Source organism: Ambystoma mexicanum, chromosome 7q, assembly GCF_040938575.1.
Source record: "Ambystoma mexicanum isolate Mex_15411 chromosome 7q, UKY_AmexF1_1, whole genome shotgun sequence".
NCBI classification, from domain to species: Eukaryota; Metazoa; Chordata; class Amphibia; order Caudata; family Ambystomatidae; genus Ambystoma; species Ambystoma mexicanum.
The window spans coordinates 530,150,814-530,170,060 of record NC_090941.1 but is presented as its reverse complement, the minus strand read 5'-3'; the positions used below and the strand labels follow the sequence as shown (position 1 = coordinate 530,170,060).

At 45.6% G+C, this 19,247-nt stretch overlaps 1 protein-coding gene across 1 annotated transcript in view; it reads left to right on the top strand.

Annotated features, from left to right (window-relative positions):
• Nucleotides 1–19,247, top strand: part of COG3 (component of oligomeric golgi complex 3) — a 1,080,852-nt gene that overhangs the window by 532,369 nt on the left and 529,236 nt on the right. Inside the window, exon 14 of the mRNA XM_069640775.1 lies at nt 9,822–9,930. Coding sequence (XP_069496876.1) covers nt 9,822–9,930 — 109 coding nt within the window. The remainder of the gene's footprint in view (nt 1–9,821; nt 9,931–19,247) is intronic.

Here is a 19,247-nt window from a genome sequence, read left to right as displayed (position 1 = left end):
TTTGGCAACCATGGCCGGAGGTGACGATTGTGACGGATGCTTCCCTCACAGGATGGGGTGCTCATGCCAACGAGCTGACCGTCAGCGGTCATTGGTCTTCGTCGGAGTACAGAATCCACATCAACCTGTTGCAGCTGAGGGCCATCAGGCTTGCCCTGAAGGCTTTTGTGCCGACTGTATGGGGAAAAGTGTTCTGATCATGACAGACAACACAGTGGCCTTGTATTACCTCAACAAAAAAGGGAGGGTCACTCCCGTTGTGCAGGGAGGCGATGCAGCTCTGGTTCTGGGCCATCGAACAAGGTCTTTCGATCTCAGCAGTTCATCTGGCCGGAGATGAAAACGTGGCGGTGGATGCTCTGAGCAGGCAGAGCGCAGTCTCTCACGAGTGGGAGTTGGCTCAGGAAGTCCTTCTGGAGATCTTCACCCTTTGGGGAACCCCGCAAGTCGAACTGTTCGCCACCAGTGTCAACTGGAAGTGCGAGAGATTCTGCTCAAGGGAATTTCCTCCGAGAGGAGCCTGAGGAGACGCGTTCGTGGTGGATTGGTCATTCCCGCTGCTGTACGCCTTTCCTCCAGTACCCATCATTCCTCAAGTGTTGCGGAGGTTCGGGACCCGCATGATCATTGTGGCTCCGGATTGGGCCAGGAGAGCGTGGTACCCGGACCTTCTAGAATTGTCCATCTGCCCTACACAACGTCTTCCTTACTGAGAGGATCTACTCTTGAGGGAGGGGGGGGGGGTCATGTTCTCCATCCAGAGGTCAGGACTCTCAACCTTCATGCTTAGTATCTGAAAGGTTGAGATACAAGGATTGGGACCTCCCGGATGACGTGATGGAGGTGTTGCTTTCGGCCAGGTGGCCAGCAACGAAGTCCCTGTACAGTTGCCGTTGGTGTAAGTTCTGCGACTGGTGCAGGGGACAGAATATTGATCCGTTCCAATGTTCCATTCCTATGGATTTGTCTTTTCTGCTTTCTTTAGCCCACAAGGGCCTTGGGTACCATTAAGGGTTAGCTGGCAGCGCTGTCCATATTTAAGCGCTCGTCTGAAGAGTGTTCTTACTTTAAGATACCTTTTGATTTCGCAGTTTCTAAATAGGGCTGACTAATGTGTTTCCGCCGTCCCCTTTCTAGGTGCCGGTTTGGGATTTGAATTTGGTTTTGAAGTTTCTGATGGGTGCTCCGTTTGAGCCCTTGCACTCTTGTCCTTTGAGACTGTTGTCTTTCAAGACAGTGTTTTTAGTTGCGGTTACTTCCGCTCGCAGAGTGAGTGAGTTGCAGGTACTTTCGGCCAAGCCACCCTTTACTGTTTTCCATAAGGACAGGGTTGTCCTTGGGGTGCGGCCTTCTATTCTGCCGAAGGTCGTGTCTAATTTTCATTTAAGCCAGAAGATAGTTCTTCCGGCATTTTATCCTCCTCCGCATCCTGGCAAGGAAGAGGAGAGGCTCCATAGGTTGAATCCTAGGAGAGCTCTTAGCTTTTACATTTCAAGGATGTCCCGGGTCAGAGTGGACAATCAGCTCTTTATCAGTTATGCTGGACACCGGTTGGGCCAGGCTGTTACCAAACAGACCTTGTCCAGGTGGATTATCCTCACTATTAGTGAGTGTTACCGTTTGGCGGGTAAGGACCCTCCGGTAGGATTACGTGCTCATTCTACTAGGGGTGTGGCTACCTCCACTGCCCTTCAGCGGGGTGTTCCTAGTCGTAATATTTGTGAAGCAGCCACATGGGCTTCGTTACATACTTTTGTCAAGCATTACGCCCTGGATTCAATCCACGGGCAGGATTTGGCCTTTGGTAAGGTGGTTCTTTATTCCGCCATTTGATTGGGTATTCTAAATTCTGTTCCCACCTCCGTAGTCTGGTACTGCTTTGGGAGTCTGTTATAGATATGGAATACGTCGGAGGACACAATCCCCTCGAAGAACAAGTTACTTACCATATCTGGTAACGTTCTTTCAATGGGATGGTCCTCCGACGTATTCCACATCACCCTCCCAACCTGCCCCTCTGGAGAATTTCCTGTGCGATTGCAGCTTACGTTTCCGCAAGGCTATCTGCAGTCAGGCTCGCAGGAGATTGGTGCCACACATTCTGGGGAAAAAACTACCTCTGAGGCTACAGGCGTTGTGCGTCCTATATATAACATCCGGTGACGTTGACCCTCGACGGAGGCCCTCGAGGGACATGGGATCGACGACATCGACGCAGGACACCCTCTGCTGAAAATGTTCCAAAGCAGCACAGCTGTGGACATTACTGTCATAGATATGGAATATGTCGGAGGAACATCCCATCGAAAGAACGTTACCAGATATGGTAAGTAACTTGTTCTTTTGGCCTTCTTGGTGGGTTTCCCTTTTGGCGCAGCTGTTAACAAAGGGAAAGCCACCTCGCAAGGCTTCTTGGTCATTGCAGCTCTTCTAGCAAGTCTGCGTTGGTTGCGGGGAAAAAAACACAGCTGATTTGGCAGCAGCGCCAGAATCATTCTCAAGGTCTGTCTCAGGTAGTATAGATACACTTGCTGCTGGCAGTGATTTTAGCTTATCCTTTTTGCTAACAATAGCTTTGGCTGCTTCGCCTGGAACAAGGGTCAGGGTAGTCTCGAGAATGCGTCTGCACATTTTTAAGTTATGGCGAAAGCAGGACATGCAGCACAAGAGACACAAGAACTACAGTATGAGATTGAACAAACCACACAGGTGCCCAATAGCTGGTATGAGAGTGGGTGGGGGCTAGCCCGCTGTCCAGTAAGATCTCGGAAAAACTGAGCTGGCGGCCCATCTGGCCAGAGAGTTAATGGATTTAACAAACAGAATTGCACAACAGAAAATGTCCAGTCTATCCTACGTGAAGAACTGGCTACTAGTGCTAGATAAATCCCTGAAACAAGCTGACAAAAAAAGTTGAGCTACAGGAGCTTGAAAATGGGATGGAAGGCAACCCCTTTGAAGAGAATGAGAGGGTGGTTTTGTTGGAAATCGGTCCAACAGCAAACGGCTCAGTTGGAACTGGAACTCCCTATGGAATATAATTTGCAGGAGGGACTGTAAATGCCGGAAGTGCTAAACCCCCATAGGGAAGATCTCGTACAAAATGAAAAGGGAGTAGATTGGGGCTCTCCACCTTATAGTGAGGCCCTAAAGAGTGTGGGGGTGGGGGGTCTGGGAAGTGGTCCCTCTACCCCCTCATGGGCTTCCTCGCAGCAGGACTCCGGGAGCTCACGGTGGAACCAATGGAAAGGAGAAGGGCCATCATGAGCAGAAGACCGGGCCTGCTTCCAACAGATAGTGATGGCATCCCTATCATCCTCCTTCACACCATTTACGAAACTGTATGAGGCATTATACAACTCCCTGCAGGATCAATCCGCCCAAATTACAGCCAAATGAGATGGTGGGGTTGGAGACTCTGGCTGTGCAGGTGGATTCACGATTGGATAAAGAGACGGAAAATTCCCTGAAGTGGAAAAATCACCTCTGTGACCTAGCAAGGAGGGAATCTGTGGATAAATCCTTGCTGATGGATGCGTTGTTGGCCGACTGCAAGTGGATGAGAGCCCAATGCGAACAACCGAAGCCGGTGGAAGTTGTCCCCTCCCACCAGTCACTGTCAGGCACCGAGGTGAAAATAGACAAGGAAGTGATTGTGATCACGCCAAATAAACCAAAGCCCCCGAAACCTCTCAATCTTCAAATCAAACAAGGTTCTAGAAAACATAAAAGACTCTGCTAGTGGTACAAAGGCGGCCACCCAGCAGAAGAAAAAAAAACAAAAATATAACATCTATGGCCAAGCGGAAATCGAATGGTTCGAGAGCCTTTTTGAAAAATCTGCACTCTCCGCCACCAACGGATAGAAGACCAACATCTAAGCGTACAAGAAAAGAGCTGACGCTACCTCTTGAGGAAGCAGCTGGTGAACTGTTGATGACGCCACCTATTGAGAACCAAGACGAAGTAGTCGATCTCTCAGATACCTGCATCAGTGATTTGATTGAAGAAATCTCTTGGTAGGATAGCTCAGGGGCAACCTGCTCGCCTTGGAAGCAAGACGCCGCAGTGCACCACAGGTTCGATCCCCGGGTCTGCGCTTAGAAACCTGTGGGTACTAAGCGCGTTTTAAATAACCTATCATATCATGTATCATAAATAGAGAGGGTGAAAGAGGATGACAATTGGAACGATCTGAGTAGATCGGAATGGGCTGAAATTGAGACAAAAATGGCACTAGCTACTCAACTTCAAAATACTCTGAAGCAAAAGTCCACCACTAAGGGAACCCAACCGGCAGCACAAATGGATTAAGTACGATTTAGGATAATGGAAGAAAAGAAAAAGGAAATTTCCCTAGGATCAAGATCAGTAAAAGCTCACTGGGAAAAGGTGGCAGGGGCGAAAGGAGGGCGGGAGTCTCAGGGCAATTCTCAACGATTGAAAAAAGAAAGTCCGAGAGCATGTGAAGAGGTAGCATCCACGACTAGCCCTAAGGTCTATCTCGAACGAATTATTGCTGGGCCTAATGTACCGATTTTGAATGGGAGAAATGTCTTGAGACCACTGCATTGCATCCTACCATTACTAAAGATATCTACAGAAGACATCAAGGTGGTGGAATTCATACTGGAAAAGAGGACGGACTGGTTTATTCTGCATCTGGCCTCTCAGTCGAAGAAGAACCTGCTGCTGACACAGAATGAGAAACTCCTACCGTTAGGGTACGAAATAAGTGACTACAAGGAGAGGATCAAAGCCAACTGGAAGGAGGCAACAGATAACAATAATAAAACAATGAGGGACTCGAGATCAAATATCCCCAGAAAACAAGATAATAATTCAAGGGATGATACACATGCGGTTAAGCAAAAGCCCTCTTCCTTTTCAAAAAATGATCTCCTTCCCTTAAAGTTCACAGTGGAAAATCGGGGAAAAAAAGCCCAATATTAATGGAGAGGGGCATACACAAGGAAGGATGAAAGAGCTTGGGATTGGCTAGCGGGGGCTTTAGGAAATCCTGGCCAGGAATAGACTGATGGTTCTACTACGATGCAGACCCTTAGAGTCGCGTCGTGGAATACAAAAGAATTTAGAGTTCTCTTTATGGAAAAGTCCCTTCTTTTGGATCAGTTCGATGTTTTGTGCCCCCAAGAGACATGGCTCTGATTGGTACCCCAATGCGAAGGATATGTGACCTATCTGAATGCAGCTCCCAAAGGAATCACTGGACGCCCCTTCTCAGGCCTGCTGACTCTAATAAAAATGGAGTCAGGTCTTAATGTAATTAGCACAGAGAACCCTAGCCCGTCTGTGCAAATCATGAATCTAACAAGATCATTGAATGGACAGTGTACTACCTATCTTCTAGTTAACATCTACTGGAGAGTGAATATGTCCAAAGAAATTAAATTCATGGATTCCATAATGAGGCACGTGGATAAGGCCATGAGAGAGTGAGATGATGCCAGGATTATTCTATGTGGTGATTTAAATATCAAACTCCTTAACAAAGAAGGAGGCCCATTGAAAGATGGTGAATGGGATGAGTGAGAGCTTGTATGTGGATGACAGGCATTAGGCTAAGAGAGTTGCATATGCTCAATGTTCAGACGAAGGGAGATATCCTGGGTGCATGTACCTGGGGGAGACGGTCACTGACATCTTGTATTGACTATTGTTTTGTGTCCGAAAATCGGAGAATGAAGGTGTATCGATTCGAGATACTGCAGCAGAAGTCAAGTGATCATGACCTTTTGGCAATCTCGATATCTTTGTTGGAACCAGTGAAGTGTCTTGAGAGAATGGGGGAGGTGGAGTTGGTAGGGGGTAAGAATAGGTTAAGGCTGAGAAATAAGGATGTTATCGAAATAGTTAGTCAATACAAAGCAGTGATCCGAGTTAACCTGAAAAGGGTAGACTATTACTGGATCCTGAAGGATTTCTGTCAGTAGGAGAGTAGTAAAGGTAAAGGAGATATGTCCCCGAAACATGTATGACATCGAATTGGTGAAGGTTAGACGCCAAATGCGGGCTACCATTAGAAGGATTTGGAGGGATGGTGAAATGCTAAAGAATTAAAGGATCCAGAAAGTTAGACAAAAATATCAGACTTGGCTGATCACCTCTCGGATAGGGAGAGCCCAGCGGGATGCAGAGCATATGCTAAAAACGGTATGTGCTAAGAATACCAGAAATCTCTGGGAATTGATAAATAATGGAGGTAACTTTAGGGCGGCCAACTCTATAAGTATGGTGGCGGAAGAAGCCTAGGTGTCCCATTATACTACCCTATTTGCTGATCCACAAAAGGTAGAGGGTGAGGGCGATGAGGACGCCCAGAGGATGATTGGGAATCTGAGCACATCGAGAGGAACAGGGCCTGATGAGCTTTCTAATCGGGAACTGAAGAAAAACAAGGAACAGTTGGGGAAAACTCCTGGTCTCCATGTTTGCACAGAACATGCTGAACAGGAAGGTACCAGCCTCCTAGCGGGAGGCAAACATAGTCCCGATATTAAAGAAGGGAGATGGGGCCGAACCTAAAAATGACCGCCCTATCGCACTCCTTCATTCATTGGGGAAGTTGTTTTGCGACCGTTCTGCTGAGAGATTTAAAGGCATGGGCGGGTAGGAATGGAATTCTGGATCCAAGACAAACGGGTTTTCTGAAGGGTGTAGGGACAACCCTCAATCTCTTTATTACTAATATCCTTAAAGAGAGGACCCTGGATACAAAAACATGGCTATATGTTGCATTCATGGACATTGAACAGGCTTTCAATGGCGCAATTAGAGAAAAGCTGTGGGCTAAGTTGAGAGCCTGGAATTGCCCCGTCGACCTGGTTGAGGCCAGGGAGGCTTTGTATTCCAACACCTCAGTACGGATCAGATTGTCAGACAGACGTCATTTGACCAGGAAGATCCCTACCCATCGAGGTCTAAAACTGGGGTGTGCCTTAGACCCTTTGTTATTCTGCCTTTACATTCCTGATTTAGAGACATCCCAGAAGGATGTGGTGGGCTTTCCTCCAAGAATCAATTCGGCTGAAGTCCCCTGGGTACTATTTGTGGACAATTTGTTTTTTTTGGATCCAATGGCCATTAGCCTTCAGAGGAGAATAAAGGCATTCACAAAATTCCTAACTGAAAATTGTATGAAGGTAAATGTGGCAAAGTCAAAAGTCTTGACCATGATGGGTGGGGGTTTCACGTGGAGAGTAGGGGATAAATCCCTTGAAGTAGTGGAATCCATGATATACCTGGGGGTTGTGGTAAATAGGAACCTGGATGAAAATGGACACTATATTCATCTAAGGTCCAAGCTATCCTCACTAACCAATCAGGTAAAAGCCCTCCACCGAAGGTATGGGAGATTTTCGATGGTGCCAATTATTATGTTCTATAAACAAAAGGTCGTCCAGATCCTTACTTATGGGGCTGAGGCTGTTCTACATCTATACTGGCAGATCTGGGAAAGGCTAGAGGGCTTTTTCTGGTGGCGAGTACTAAGACTCCCTAACTCGCTGCCAATGAACTCGATCAGACACGAATTGAGGTTGCAATCCCTTGAGTTTCTAGTGTTATGGAAAACAGTTGCCCTCTACAGAAAATGCTTATATGAACTTGCAGTTATCCCCTTTGCTATCTTTGACCCTGACAAAGCAGGACAGGATAGATACTTAACCCAATGGAGAAGGAAGGTGGAAATGATCTTGGAAGTTAAAGGTATAGAGATGAGTGATTTGGTGGCAAATCCTGTCAAAGTTAAAAAGAAACTCCAACAACAGTGGAGAAATGGAGTCAGGACAAAATGAGACAGCCGCTAGATCGGGAGCAAAAAGGTCTAAATTGCATACGGGCAAATTTCTCTCGCCTCCGTCTCAGATACTGGTTGAACATTTTGAATACAAGAGAGGTTCAATGGGCAAGGAAAAGGCCCGGGATTATGAATGCTCATTGTAGATTTTTTTAGTGAAATAGGAAGTGTAGAAATGTTGCTTCTTTTACTAACCTCCTGTAAATCACTATGGGAAGTGAGAAGTACATTTCTGGAGGGAGACATGAGCTTCTGTTGGTCATTGTTGCCCACACAATGGTGGGAATGGGTCCTTTTGGGCAAAAGAAACAGCCTCACCATTGCTGCAATGAAGATGGTGGAATGAATCATAAAATAAACTGTGGAAGGGAAGGGGGAGTGATGAGGAAGTGGGGTGAATGAAAAGTTTATCTAAAGTGGAGGTTTCTTCTTTTCTTTTTTTTCTTCCTGCTGCCCACCTTTGTTGTTCTTTTATTTTTTAACAAGTGGAGATTTAAAGTTTTAAACGTATCGTTTTATTGAATGTAGTGTGGATAATGTGTTAATTTGATAATGGAGGATTTGTATGTTAAAGGTTTGATTTTTTTTTTTTTTTAAACCAATAAAACATTTTTTTTTTTAAATTCTCCTTAAATCATTTAGAGTAGGACAGTCATCCACAGAACTATCATTACAATAGCAAAATGATGAAATAATCTGTCACTTATTTGAACTCCACATGCCAATTACAGAGGCTAATTGCAAAATAGCATGCCCCTCTTGCGTGGATCCAAAAAACAGTTTGTAATGATCCATTCAGTATTGAGGACAATATTCAAAATAGTGTTGTACCATTTATTTAGCAAGCTGAAGGATGTGGCGTGTCAAGTTATTTCCTGGAAGAAATCTACATTCAATTTGGTCATATTGACTGATGTTTCCTCAAATGGTTTGATACATGGCTTAGAAAACCCACATGGCCAGATTGTGTTTTTTTTATTGTATCCAAGGGCCTACTACTGCCAACATCTGAAGTCATCAAGCCTTTAATGATGCAGTTCGTTAAATGGTAATCCAACTTTTGTGCCACAGTCTCACCCACAATTTCAATGATTTCAAATTTAGCATGAATTAGATAAAACCCCAACCTGCTTACAGGCGTAAAAGATAGGTTGGAGCACCACCCGATATACTCCAAATAAACATTGCAAGAAGTGATTCTCTTTGCGTTGAATTGGGACTACAGGGCAATAATCCCTAACCACAGCACCATAATTTGCAATTGACACAGCTTTAGCAGTATAGGTAGGCTGTATGGTGTCCAGGGTACATCCACAAATGCTTTTACCAAACCTCAGTAATGCACCATGAACTTGTGCTAATTTCATAGCACAGTTCGACGTCTGGGAGCATCAATCCAAGTCATTCAGACAGATGTTGTCTCCTACAATCGCCACCATTCCCACTACCGTAGCTGTTTCCTTTGCCCTTGTTGACTTTTACCTGCATTTTCCATTCTTTTTTTTTTCTCCTTTCAACGCCTCCACTTTAATCTTGACATATTAAAATCTTGGTTGTCGGTTCTGGAATTCTTCTGAAGGTGTTTCACAAACAATAATTCAATAATTTGTTATTATTGATTTAAGAGTGACTGCAGATGGATTAATCCCCTGAATATTGTATACATCAGAAACATTGTTATAGAATAGGTTTTGCTTTTACCACGTCTGTTCTTCATGGATAACCACAACCAGGACTGCCGGTCTGTAGCAGAGATTACTTTAATGGCGGTTAGCCATTGTATTTGCTGTCCAACTTTAGGTCACAAAACAGTTAGTAAACCCAGTTAATTTTTCACAAGGTTTTATTTTGTAGAAAGAATTATGGTCGAAGGTCAGTTTTAGAAATCCTTGTATTGATTGCATAGAAGTAGAGTCCCCCATATGAAATTACACGCACCCTTCTATTTTGTTGAAGGCTATTGTAATGTAAATGTAATGCATTTTCTTTCATTTTCATACAGCAAATTGCACAAAGTATAAAAGATGAGCAGAAGAAGTTGCCCTCTGTGGATTCTTCTTTTTCTGATGTCAAGCTAGAAGATGTGGACGCCAATAATCTAATCAAATCTGGTATGTTTAATTTTTGTCAATTTTTGTTCAAGGGCAAATCTGCTATATTGCCTTTTTCTTTTTTAAATCAGATTTTTAGATCATGGGTTTTAAATAACCAAAGCTCTTTAGTAAAACACCAAGCCATCCACTAATCCCTTAACCTTGCAAAGAGATCAGTGAAATGATATGATATGGCATTTATAACGTGCCTATGCACAAGGGTTGCAAGGGAGGGGTAACAGAGGGAAGACAGACAGCGATCCTACTAGGCCAGGTGTCATTCAGATTGCGCAAGTGCATGGTAAGGGGGAAGGAGGAAAGTGCGGGGGGAAAGTGGACAGTGCAGTACATGGGAAAATGGAATAATAATAATAAGTAAAAGTCCGGCCCACAGGTGGCAAGTGCAAGGGTAATTGCAGATATTGGGTGTCAAGTGCTGGTAGTGGGACTGTAGGGAAACAGAAAACAGTCCCTTAGTCCGGGGCTGCCAGGAAGGCAGTGCAGGTGGGCGACAGGTGGAGGAGGGAACCTGGGCCCGAGATCAGAGGGTAGCCAGATAACCCATGCAGTTTCAGCCAGGAAGTCAGCAGGGGAGAGGAGGAGAAAAAGCTGAAGCAAAGAGAAAGGTTTTGAGGTGCTTCCGGAACCGGAAATGATTCTCCTCAAGTTTCAGGGAGGCTGTTCCAGAGGGAGACCCCAGCCGAAGAAAGAGATCTATCGGCACCTCGTTGCTTGGAGAAGCGACTGACCTTGAGGTCAGTTGGAGGAAGTTGGAGGAAGATATTTAGGAAGAGAGAGTTGAAGGTATTGAGGCCCCAGGCCCCAGAAGGCCTTATGGACAATGCAGAGGGTTTTTAACTTAATCCTTGCCGCCACTGGGAGCCAGTGCATAGATTTCAGTACTGGAGGGAAACGATCCCTGGGCTTGAGGCCAAGGACAAGTCTAGCAGTCCTGTTTTGGATGAGTTGCAGAGGGCGTCGAGTAGAAGCAGGCAGATTTAGAAAGACCTTAGAGACACTATAGTCAATTAACCTGCGACACCTGGAAAGGAAATGAAGACACGCCTGAAAAGGTAAAGAAACACAGCCTCCCTGAAGATTGGTGGAGTCATGAAAACGTGTTTGGAGGAGAAGTCAATGCAGGAAAACTTGACTGGAAACAGAGTGCACGCCTTGTCACTAATTCTTAACCATTATGTTCCAGGAGTCCCGGGCTCAAAAGGCTGCAACACCAGGGCCATCATGCCTTACAATGGAGAGCCACAAACATGGCTTTCCCCCTGACCCTATCACGGGTAAGATCTGTGCTATGCAGGGAGTTGTTTCCAGTTACCTGCAAGAGAAATTAAGTGCGAAAAATACAAGTACCAGAATCCTTAGAGACACTATAGTCAATTAACCTGCTACACCTGAAAAGGAAATGAAGACACGCCTGAAAAGGTAAAGAAACACAGCCTCCCTGAAGATTGATGGAGTCATGAAAACGTGTGTTTGGAGGAGAAGTCAATGCAGGAAAACTTGACTGGCAACAGAGTGCGCGCCTTGTCACTAATGCTTAACCAGATTTAGAAAGAGGCTGTTGCAATAGTCCTGCCTGGAGAAAACCAGAGCTCTGGAGACAGCGAGTTTCTGGGGTAAGGAGAGGAAAGGAAGAATATCTCTGAGGAGGTGCAGCTGGTAGTGTGACTTCTTAGAGATGTCAGAGATGTGAGGATAGGAGGAGAGTGTGAAGTCGAAGATGCCTCAAAGGTGGGAGCAGGAAGAGGGCCAAGAGAGGCCGGCCAGAGAGTGACAGGAAAAGAGGGAGCGGGTGTGCTGATGAGGAGAATCTTGGTCTTACTGGCATTAAGGCAGGGTTCATTGGCGGCACACCACTCCTGGATGGCGGACAGACAGTCAGAGATGAGGGAGGGCAAAGAGGTGGCTGAGGGTAGCCTGAAAATGAGTTGAGTGTCACCCTCATAGCACTGGAAGTTGGGGCATAGCGCAGCAATGCAGTGGGCAAGAAGTGCCACGTATTGGTTGAACAGCCAGGGAGAGAGGTTGGACCCCTGGGCGTCACCACAGGTAGAGGTAGAGATAAAGATAGAGGAGAGGGAAGGGCCCAAGGTTAACCTGGGAGGGTCCATAAGAGAGGAAAGAAGTCAGCCATGCCATGGCCTGACCGGTGATCCCTAGATTATCACAGAGATGGTTCAGCAGGATGGCATGGTTGACCGTGTCAAAGGCAGTGGAGAGATCGAGTAAGATGAGGACACAGGAGTTGTTGGAATCAAGGTTGGAGAGCAGGTCTTCGCGGATTTCAGGAGAGCAGTTTCGGTGCTTTTGGCAGCTCTGAAGCCAGACTGATGATCATGGAGACAACCAACAGATTCAGTGTGAAGATTGAGCTGGGAGATGGCCAGCTTTTCCAGGTGTTTGCCCAGGAAAGGAGTTATGGAGATTGGACAATAGTTAGCCGGGCAGGACGGGTCGGCAGAGGGTCTTTTAAGAAGAGGGTGCACAAGGGAGTGCTTCAGGGGGCAAGAGAAGACGCCAGTGTATTGCTCTCTTTAATTATCCTTGTCCTGAGTACTTTGTCATTTGTGTCAGCTTTGAATATTTGATTTTTATAAGCTTTTCTTTTTTGGGTTTTGCAGGAAAATATTATATATCATTCTTAAGTAGAAACAACTTTGGGATCTTAATTCATAAATTACTTATTTACCCCAACATATTTATTTCAAAGATTAACTGGAAAGAGCACAAAAAGGCATAAATGGATTAATTCTTTTTTGTGATTTATGAATGTCAAAGTTGATCTCACCACTGAAATGTAAACAAGTAATACTATATTTGAAATTGAGTTGCTGCTTAAGTTTCAAAATAACATTTAATGTGCAAACTCTACATACCTGCCCAGTAATCTAAAGATTGTAGAAAAATTGGTTGAGAATAATACATGTTATGTCATTTATAAAGTATTAAACGTCCATGGATTTAATGTATTGTTGCATCTAAGCGGCAGTGCTTACTTTCTTGGCCATGTTTGTAATCATATATTTTAATTATATGGTTGAATACATATAAAGCGATACTTTGCATTAACAATAAATCTAGCTTCGGACAATAGTGTGAACAGGAAAACTAACAACTTCAAATCAAGGTAAATCCAAAGAAAAACATCACAGCAGGAACACCGCCAAACAGAAATCAGACGGTTCGGATTGAACTTCTCTGATATGTTCTACCACCGTTGACATAGGTTGTCATAATAATAGGGCATACATTTGTCACAGAGGACATTATATCATGGGGGATGGCTGGGGTATATTGGTCCTCTTTACAAGTTTAGCTGTATTCCGGTGCAAAATCTTCCAGAATACAGCCAAATTTAATTACTGTTACTGCCACTTGGTTCCGCAGAATTACCGCCAGATTACAAGTGTGGTATGGCAGTGTTAGTCCCCATTTATGGAGTCCGTAGGACATCTTGGGCAGTAATTCTGCTGATTTGGCATTTTTTTTACCAGTAAGGCAGCAGAATTACCTTCAGCATTTTGCAGGAGATTCTTTCTCCACCTGTCCATCAAAGTTGTAGTACGGAGTTGCAGTAATGCACTGATAATGGAGTTACCACTGCACTACTGCAGTGTTTTCCTGCACCGCCTTACTTGTAATCATTGTCTGCAAGTTTAAAAGGACTCCACTGTAGTCAAATAGACCTATTTCTCTAAAGAGTAGTTGACAAGTCAGGCCTTTGATAGGCGTCTTAATGTAGCTAAGGGAACAATGACATTTGTTAAAAAAGCCTAGGATATTTACCTTGGGTAAGTATGTAATTTTCTCATAACTAAGCAAAGTCCACATTTTATGGAGCCAGTCATTGCATGTCAGGATACAATGTGATTTCCAAAGGGAGGCTGAGAGTGTTGTGGAGATGATCCATATCGCAGCAGCTTTCTGCACAGTGTTCCATACCTCAAAAAGACTCAAAGGCAGGCCTCCACCGTGCACGGATGTGCTCAGCCTGTAATTCCATTAATGCAGTTGATTGTGTTGTTCCAGTATGTAGTGAATTTGGGGCAGTGCCACCAGGTGTGTAAAAATGCCCCACCAACTCCTCACACCCCCTCCAGAAAATGCCTTGTCCCATCCAAAATACGCTTTAATTTGTCGGGTTTTAGGTACCATCGCGAAAGGAATCCCTTTTCTGTGTATGCGGGGCTGCTCAAAGTTTTTTTTGTGCCTATCCCAAACCTTTGCCTGGGTTTCTTCTGTCAGTGTAACCCAAAAGTCTTTATGCCAAGCATTAGTATATGAGGGCAAGCTCTCATTCACTTTAGTACTGAGACATCTAAATAGTTTTGAGACTAGGACCGTTTTATTATTTTTTCAAGCTCTGTTTGGGCTCTGGTAGCCGCCTTTAGTTAGTGTGTTGTAAAGCCCAGTGTCTAAGGACTCTATCACAAGTTGGGCGGAGCGGTAAAAATGCAGCAGTAACGCTGTTATTGCTGCATTACCGCTCCGCCCTATCTCGAGTTGGGCGGAAAGTGGGAGGTTTAAAAACCTCCCTTTTCTGCCCATTTTCGGCACAAATTGCACCGGACTGAGTTGCAGTAACGCTAATAGTGTTTGGCGGTATCCGGCGCGTTTACTGCCGGCACAACGCCCAACTCGTGATGATCCCCTAGGTATTTTAGGTGCTCTTTCTTAAAAATTCAAAACATGGATTTACTTGACTCAAAAGATCTCAAGTTATGCTGAATGAACATCTGAGTCAAGAATTCACAACCCCCTTAATCCAGAGGCAAAATTACATCCTTAGTAGGCCACTATGAACTCTGTGTTGTGGTACCTTGTGATAAATGGGCTGTGAAAGGAGACTATCTCAAACCTATGGATAGAAGCTCGTACATTGCTGTGGGTTTATCTTTGCCTGCAAGTCAGGGCATGTACCTCAAGAGTTTACCTACCAATTCCTACACCAATTCTTTCCATGCTTTTGCTGAAGTGGTACCTGACCCAATTTCTAAACATTCTAAGCTGTGCTACATGATCATATCTCTTCATATTCAGGAGTGCAAGTCCCCCCATGTTTGGGGCGATATAGAGTTGAACTGGCTACTCTTCGGAGGGATCATTACTATATGAATGACATTTATTTCTTGCTGGAGCTGGTTAAAGACCATCCTGGGATTCTGAACTGGGAGTGCTTGGAAGAAATATAGCAGTTTTGTTAATATGGTCATATTTATAGAAGCCATTCATCCCCAACCATGAAATAGAGGGCAGGTTCCACGTTTTAAGTTCAGCTTTAATCAATCTAAATTGCTTTGAATAATTTTTTTGTTGCTACGGTAGTGAGTACAGCGGATTGTGTGTAATACCTAAACATGAGCTTAAATCGTTAGCCCATTGAAAAGGTGTTGTTTTGCGTAACTGAAGTATATGTTCCTGAGGCATGTTTGGGTTCATCACCTCAGACATTTTTAGATTAACTTTGAATGCAGAAATCTCTTCATATGTGTCATGGCCATGGGGTAAGGGCGCAGGCCTTCATCACCCCCAAGGGCCACTTGGACCCAGTCCTGGCGCCTTTTGCGCCAGGCTCATAGAAATGTATGCTTGTAACACTCTGCCTAAGGCATGTGCATCAGGGCCGGGCGTGGCCATAGAACAGCATTGGGAGGCACGTGCTGGAATCCTTGGGCTGGGCAAGGTGGAGCCACAAGGCGTGGCTAAAGTGAGGGGCCAGAGCCAGCCTATATAAGGCCAGCCCAACCACATGCCCTTGCTTCGCGTTACTCTGCTTTGCAGCGTGACGCTTACTGCCGTATCTTACCTTGATTCCGGTACTCCAGCTCTGAAGACCATCTCCCATACCTGACCCCAGCCGCTCCATCGCTGAAGGTGCACCTACCTGACTCCAGTCGCTCCATCACTGAAGGTGCGCTTACCCGATATCAGCCACTCCATCGCTGTGCGCGCACTCTACCTGCATTCTGTCGGAGTCAGGCCTCTTCTCTCCCGATTCGGACTTCCAGCGACGCGGGAGCCTTTCGCTTCTTCTCCGTGGTATCTTCCTCCGGAGCCATCAAACTGTCTTCAAGCCTCCGGACTCTGCTCCACGCTGTCGGACCGCTCCTACAAGGGAAAAGAACACAACAGGTTAAAAATCTCATAAGCACGAACTCTGGGCTGCATCTTACCTGAGTCTTGACTTCCATCATACCGGCCAGGTTACCTGTTGACCTTGAGAGTCCATCATCCTCAGGGGAATCCCAGGAATCGCTCCACGCTTCCGATCTTCATCTTCACACCTAGAAGCGCAGAGACATTGCAAGACATCATTATTGCTTACCACCAAGGCAAGACTCGTCGCTAAAGACATTATTGAAAAACCAAAGACTTACCCTTCAAGTGGATTGGTCACAGCCGGTCTGGATCGCCACTTCGCGGGCCAGTGAAGCAACTAGTCCCATTCTATGCGCCGCTGCTAAAGGAAGCAGGACGGAGAGCCCAGCATTACAAATAGCAGGTGAGCTTGCATTGGAAGGCTCTTGTGCACACTGTTCTGGCACGAAAGGGGCGAGGACATTCGTTAGACCGCCGCGCCATCCTCACTTCCTCTCCTCTCCTCCCAGGGGCAATACCAGCATCCAGAACAACATTCTGCGCGGCAGCTGGGGAAGACAGCCGACACCGGGGAGCCAAGACGAGGGAGGGCTCCAACCATGCCCCAACGCCCCCGCAGAGACCAGTTGAGCGTAACAGTATGTTTGTAGGACTGATGGCAATGGTGAGAATGAGCTGGCCACATTGGTTAGGAATAAGGTAATGTTGTCTGCTTATAACACAATATTATGCATGGTGCCTAAGTATTCAATCCCAGAGATTGCATTTGTTTTGTTTACTTTAGCACAAGGGGCTCCTCCGCCACGGCAAATGATAAAGGTTATAGGGGACATCCTTGGCGGGTGCGCCTTGTTAATAACAAACTATCAGAGAGGAGGCCATTAATTGAAATTCTAGCTTGTGGACTAGAGTAGATTGCAAAAGCACCTCTGACTGAATTTGACAGCACCATTCTTTGTTATGGCCATTCAACACGTTCAAAGGCTGTTTTTCGCGTCCAACATGAGGATTAGGACTGATTTCTTAGTGGTACACAGAATATTTATTGCACCCACAGCCTTCCTCACATTGGGCTTCATTCCAAGCAAAGCGGCGCAGGTAAAAATGGCACTAATGTAGCAGTATTTCCGTTCCCTCCGCAGTGCTGCCACATAAATACACATTTGGTGATAAGGTGGAGGATTTATCTCCAGTAAGAAGCTGGCTGTAAATCCTCCACCTTACTGTCAGAAATCGGCAAAATTGGCAGAATTACTGCTGGCGGTAATTTTGATACAGTCACTATGGAGTCCAAAGGACTCTGAAAAATGGGGATTAACACTGCCCTACCACCCCTTGGCCCTGTGGATTTACCATGAGATTTGAAGGGTTGGTAGAGCAGTGCCCCCTCCCTAATATACCCACAGAACACAGAGACCTTTTGAGCAAGACAATAAAGAAAGAAGAAATCATAGCTAGTCTAAAATTGGGAAAAGCACCATGCTTAGACAGTATAACTCTGGTCCTTTACAAGACCTTCATTAAGGAACTATTCGATCCTCTAGCAGAGCTGTGTAACCATATGTGGACACAAGGCGCCTACTGGGTAACTAAGGGGAGGATTTCCTTAATAAATTTACAGGGACGCGGCCCAACTAAATGCTCATCGTACCAACCCAATAAAGTCAAACACTGATGTGAAAATCTATACAAGAAATGATTGCCAACCAACTACATAAGGTCCTTACAGGAATTATTGGCCTAGAACAATCAGGCTTTATAGTAGGAAGACAAGCTCCAGACAATGGGCCTGAATACGAGTTTTCTGGTAATTCAGCTGCAAATCTGCAGAATTAATGGCAAACTCGGTTACCGTTACCACCACTTGTTCCTACTCATTTACCATGGGATTACAAGTGGTGGTAACAGTAATCGGGTTTGACAGTAATTAGGCAGAGTTACCATCAAACTCGTAATGATGCCCATTGTCTGGAGCTTGTCTTCCCACTATAAAACTCCTTTTTGCCAGATCCACTTAGGAGTTAACTCTTTCCCCTGAAATTCCTCCCAGGATGGTGGCGGGGGGGCTGTAGATTTCGTGACCATCTCCCATGGGAAACGGGTGGGAAACAGGTGATGCAGATCCTGAAAAGTAGGTAAGTCAGTACCAATGATTACCTTCTGTGGGAATCAGAGCCGGTGACAGTGCTGGATGATCAAAAATCTTTCTCGGGAGTCAGTTCACCTGAGACCAAAATGGAAGAAAGTAAAACTAATAAAAGTTTGTTTTCCTTTTTAACTTCACGAAAGCTTAAGCTTTTCTGAGGCTAATATGGTCTCACTTGTTTCCTCACAATGTGCTTAAAGCAGACCTTAATACACCCAACATAATTCTCTCTCGTCCGTATTGCCGTCCAGTTCCTGCAAGAAGCAGAAACTGAATGACACAGTGCATCCTGTTGGCTGTGCTTTATAGCATGTGCTTGCCACAGTGTCCAAGTGTCCAATCAGTCTTAGGGAGAATTACACGTTCAGTACTCAATAAACGGTCGGTCCTGCCCCCCTGGTTTGATCCCATGACCTCCATAGCCCTTGCCTGTCGCCAACCCATTCGCAATGAAGGCTCTCCTGTGGTGCTTCTGTGCTTCCCGGAGCGCCTCGGCACTGCACACACTGCACTGAAGGAGAGCGTTGTCCGAGTAGTCCAAAGCCTTGAGTTTCACAAGGCTTTCAGAAAGCATAGTAAGTCTGTAGTAGAAGCTCTGAGGGCAACGCTGCCGTCTCTAACACAGCATCGCTGCTATTTGAATATATTACTCTGTCAACGGAACTGCAATCCGGTCCCTGTCGAAGGAAGCAGAGCCGGGTACAGGCTCTATACCTGCGGCTCCCTGCACATCTGTGGGCCGGTCTCTGTTGCGTTTGTGGTAGGCTGCTTCCTGCGATCCAGCCACTGTCACCGGGATATTCTCCCAGAGGTTGCCAGAAAATCCCCCACGGTCTGGCTGCAGCCTTTGGGATATTCTCCCAGAGGTTGCCGGAAAGTCTTTGCGGGCTGGCCCCCTCTGTTGGGGATACACTCGCACAAACCCCCACTGATGGATCCAGCCGTTCAGGCTGATGGGAGGCACGAGACAGATAATCAGCAACCACTTGAAACTTGGCTGGTTTGTGCAGGGTCTGAAACTTAAAGGATTGCAACGTAAGGAACCATCGTAAGACTTGGTGGCTTTAGTCTT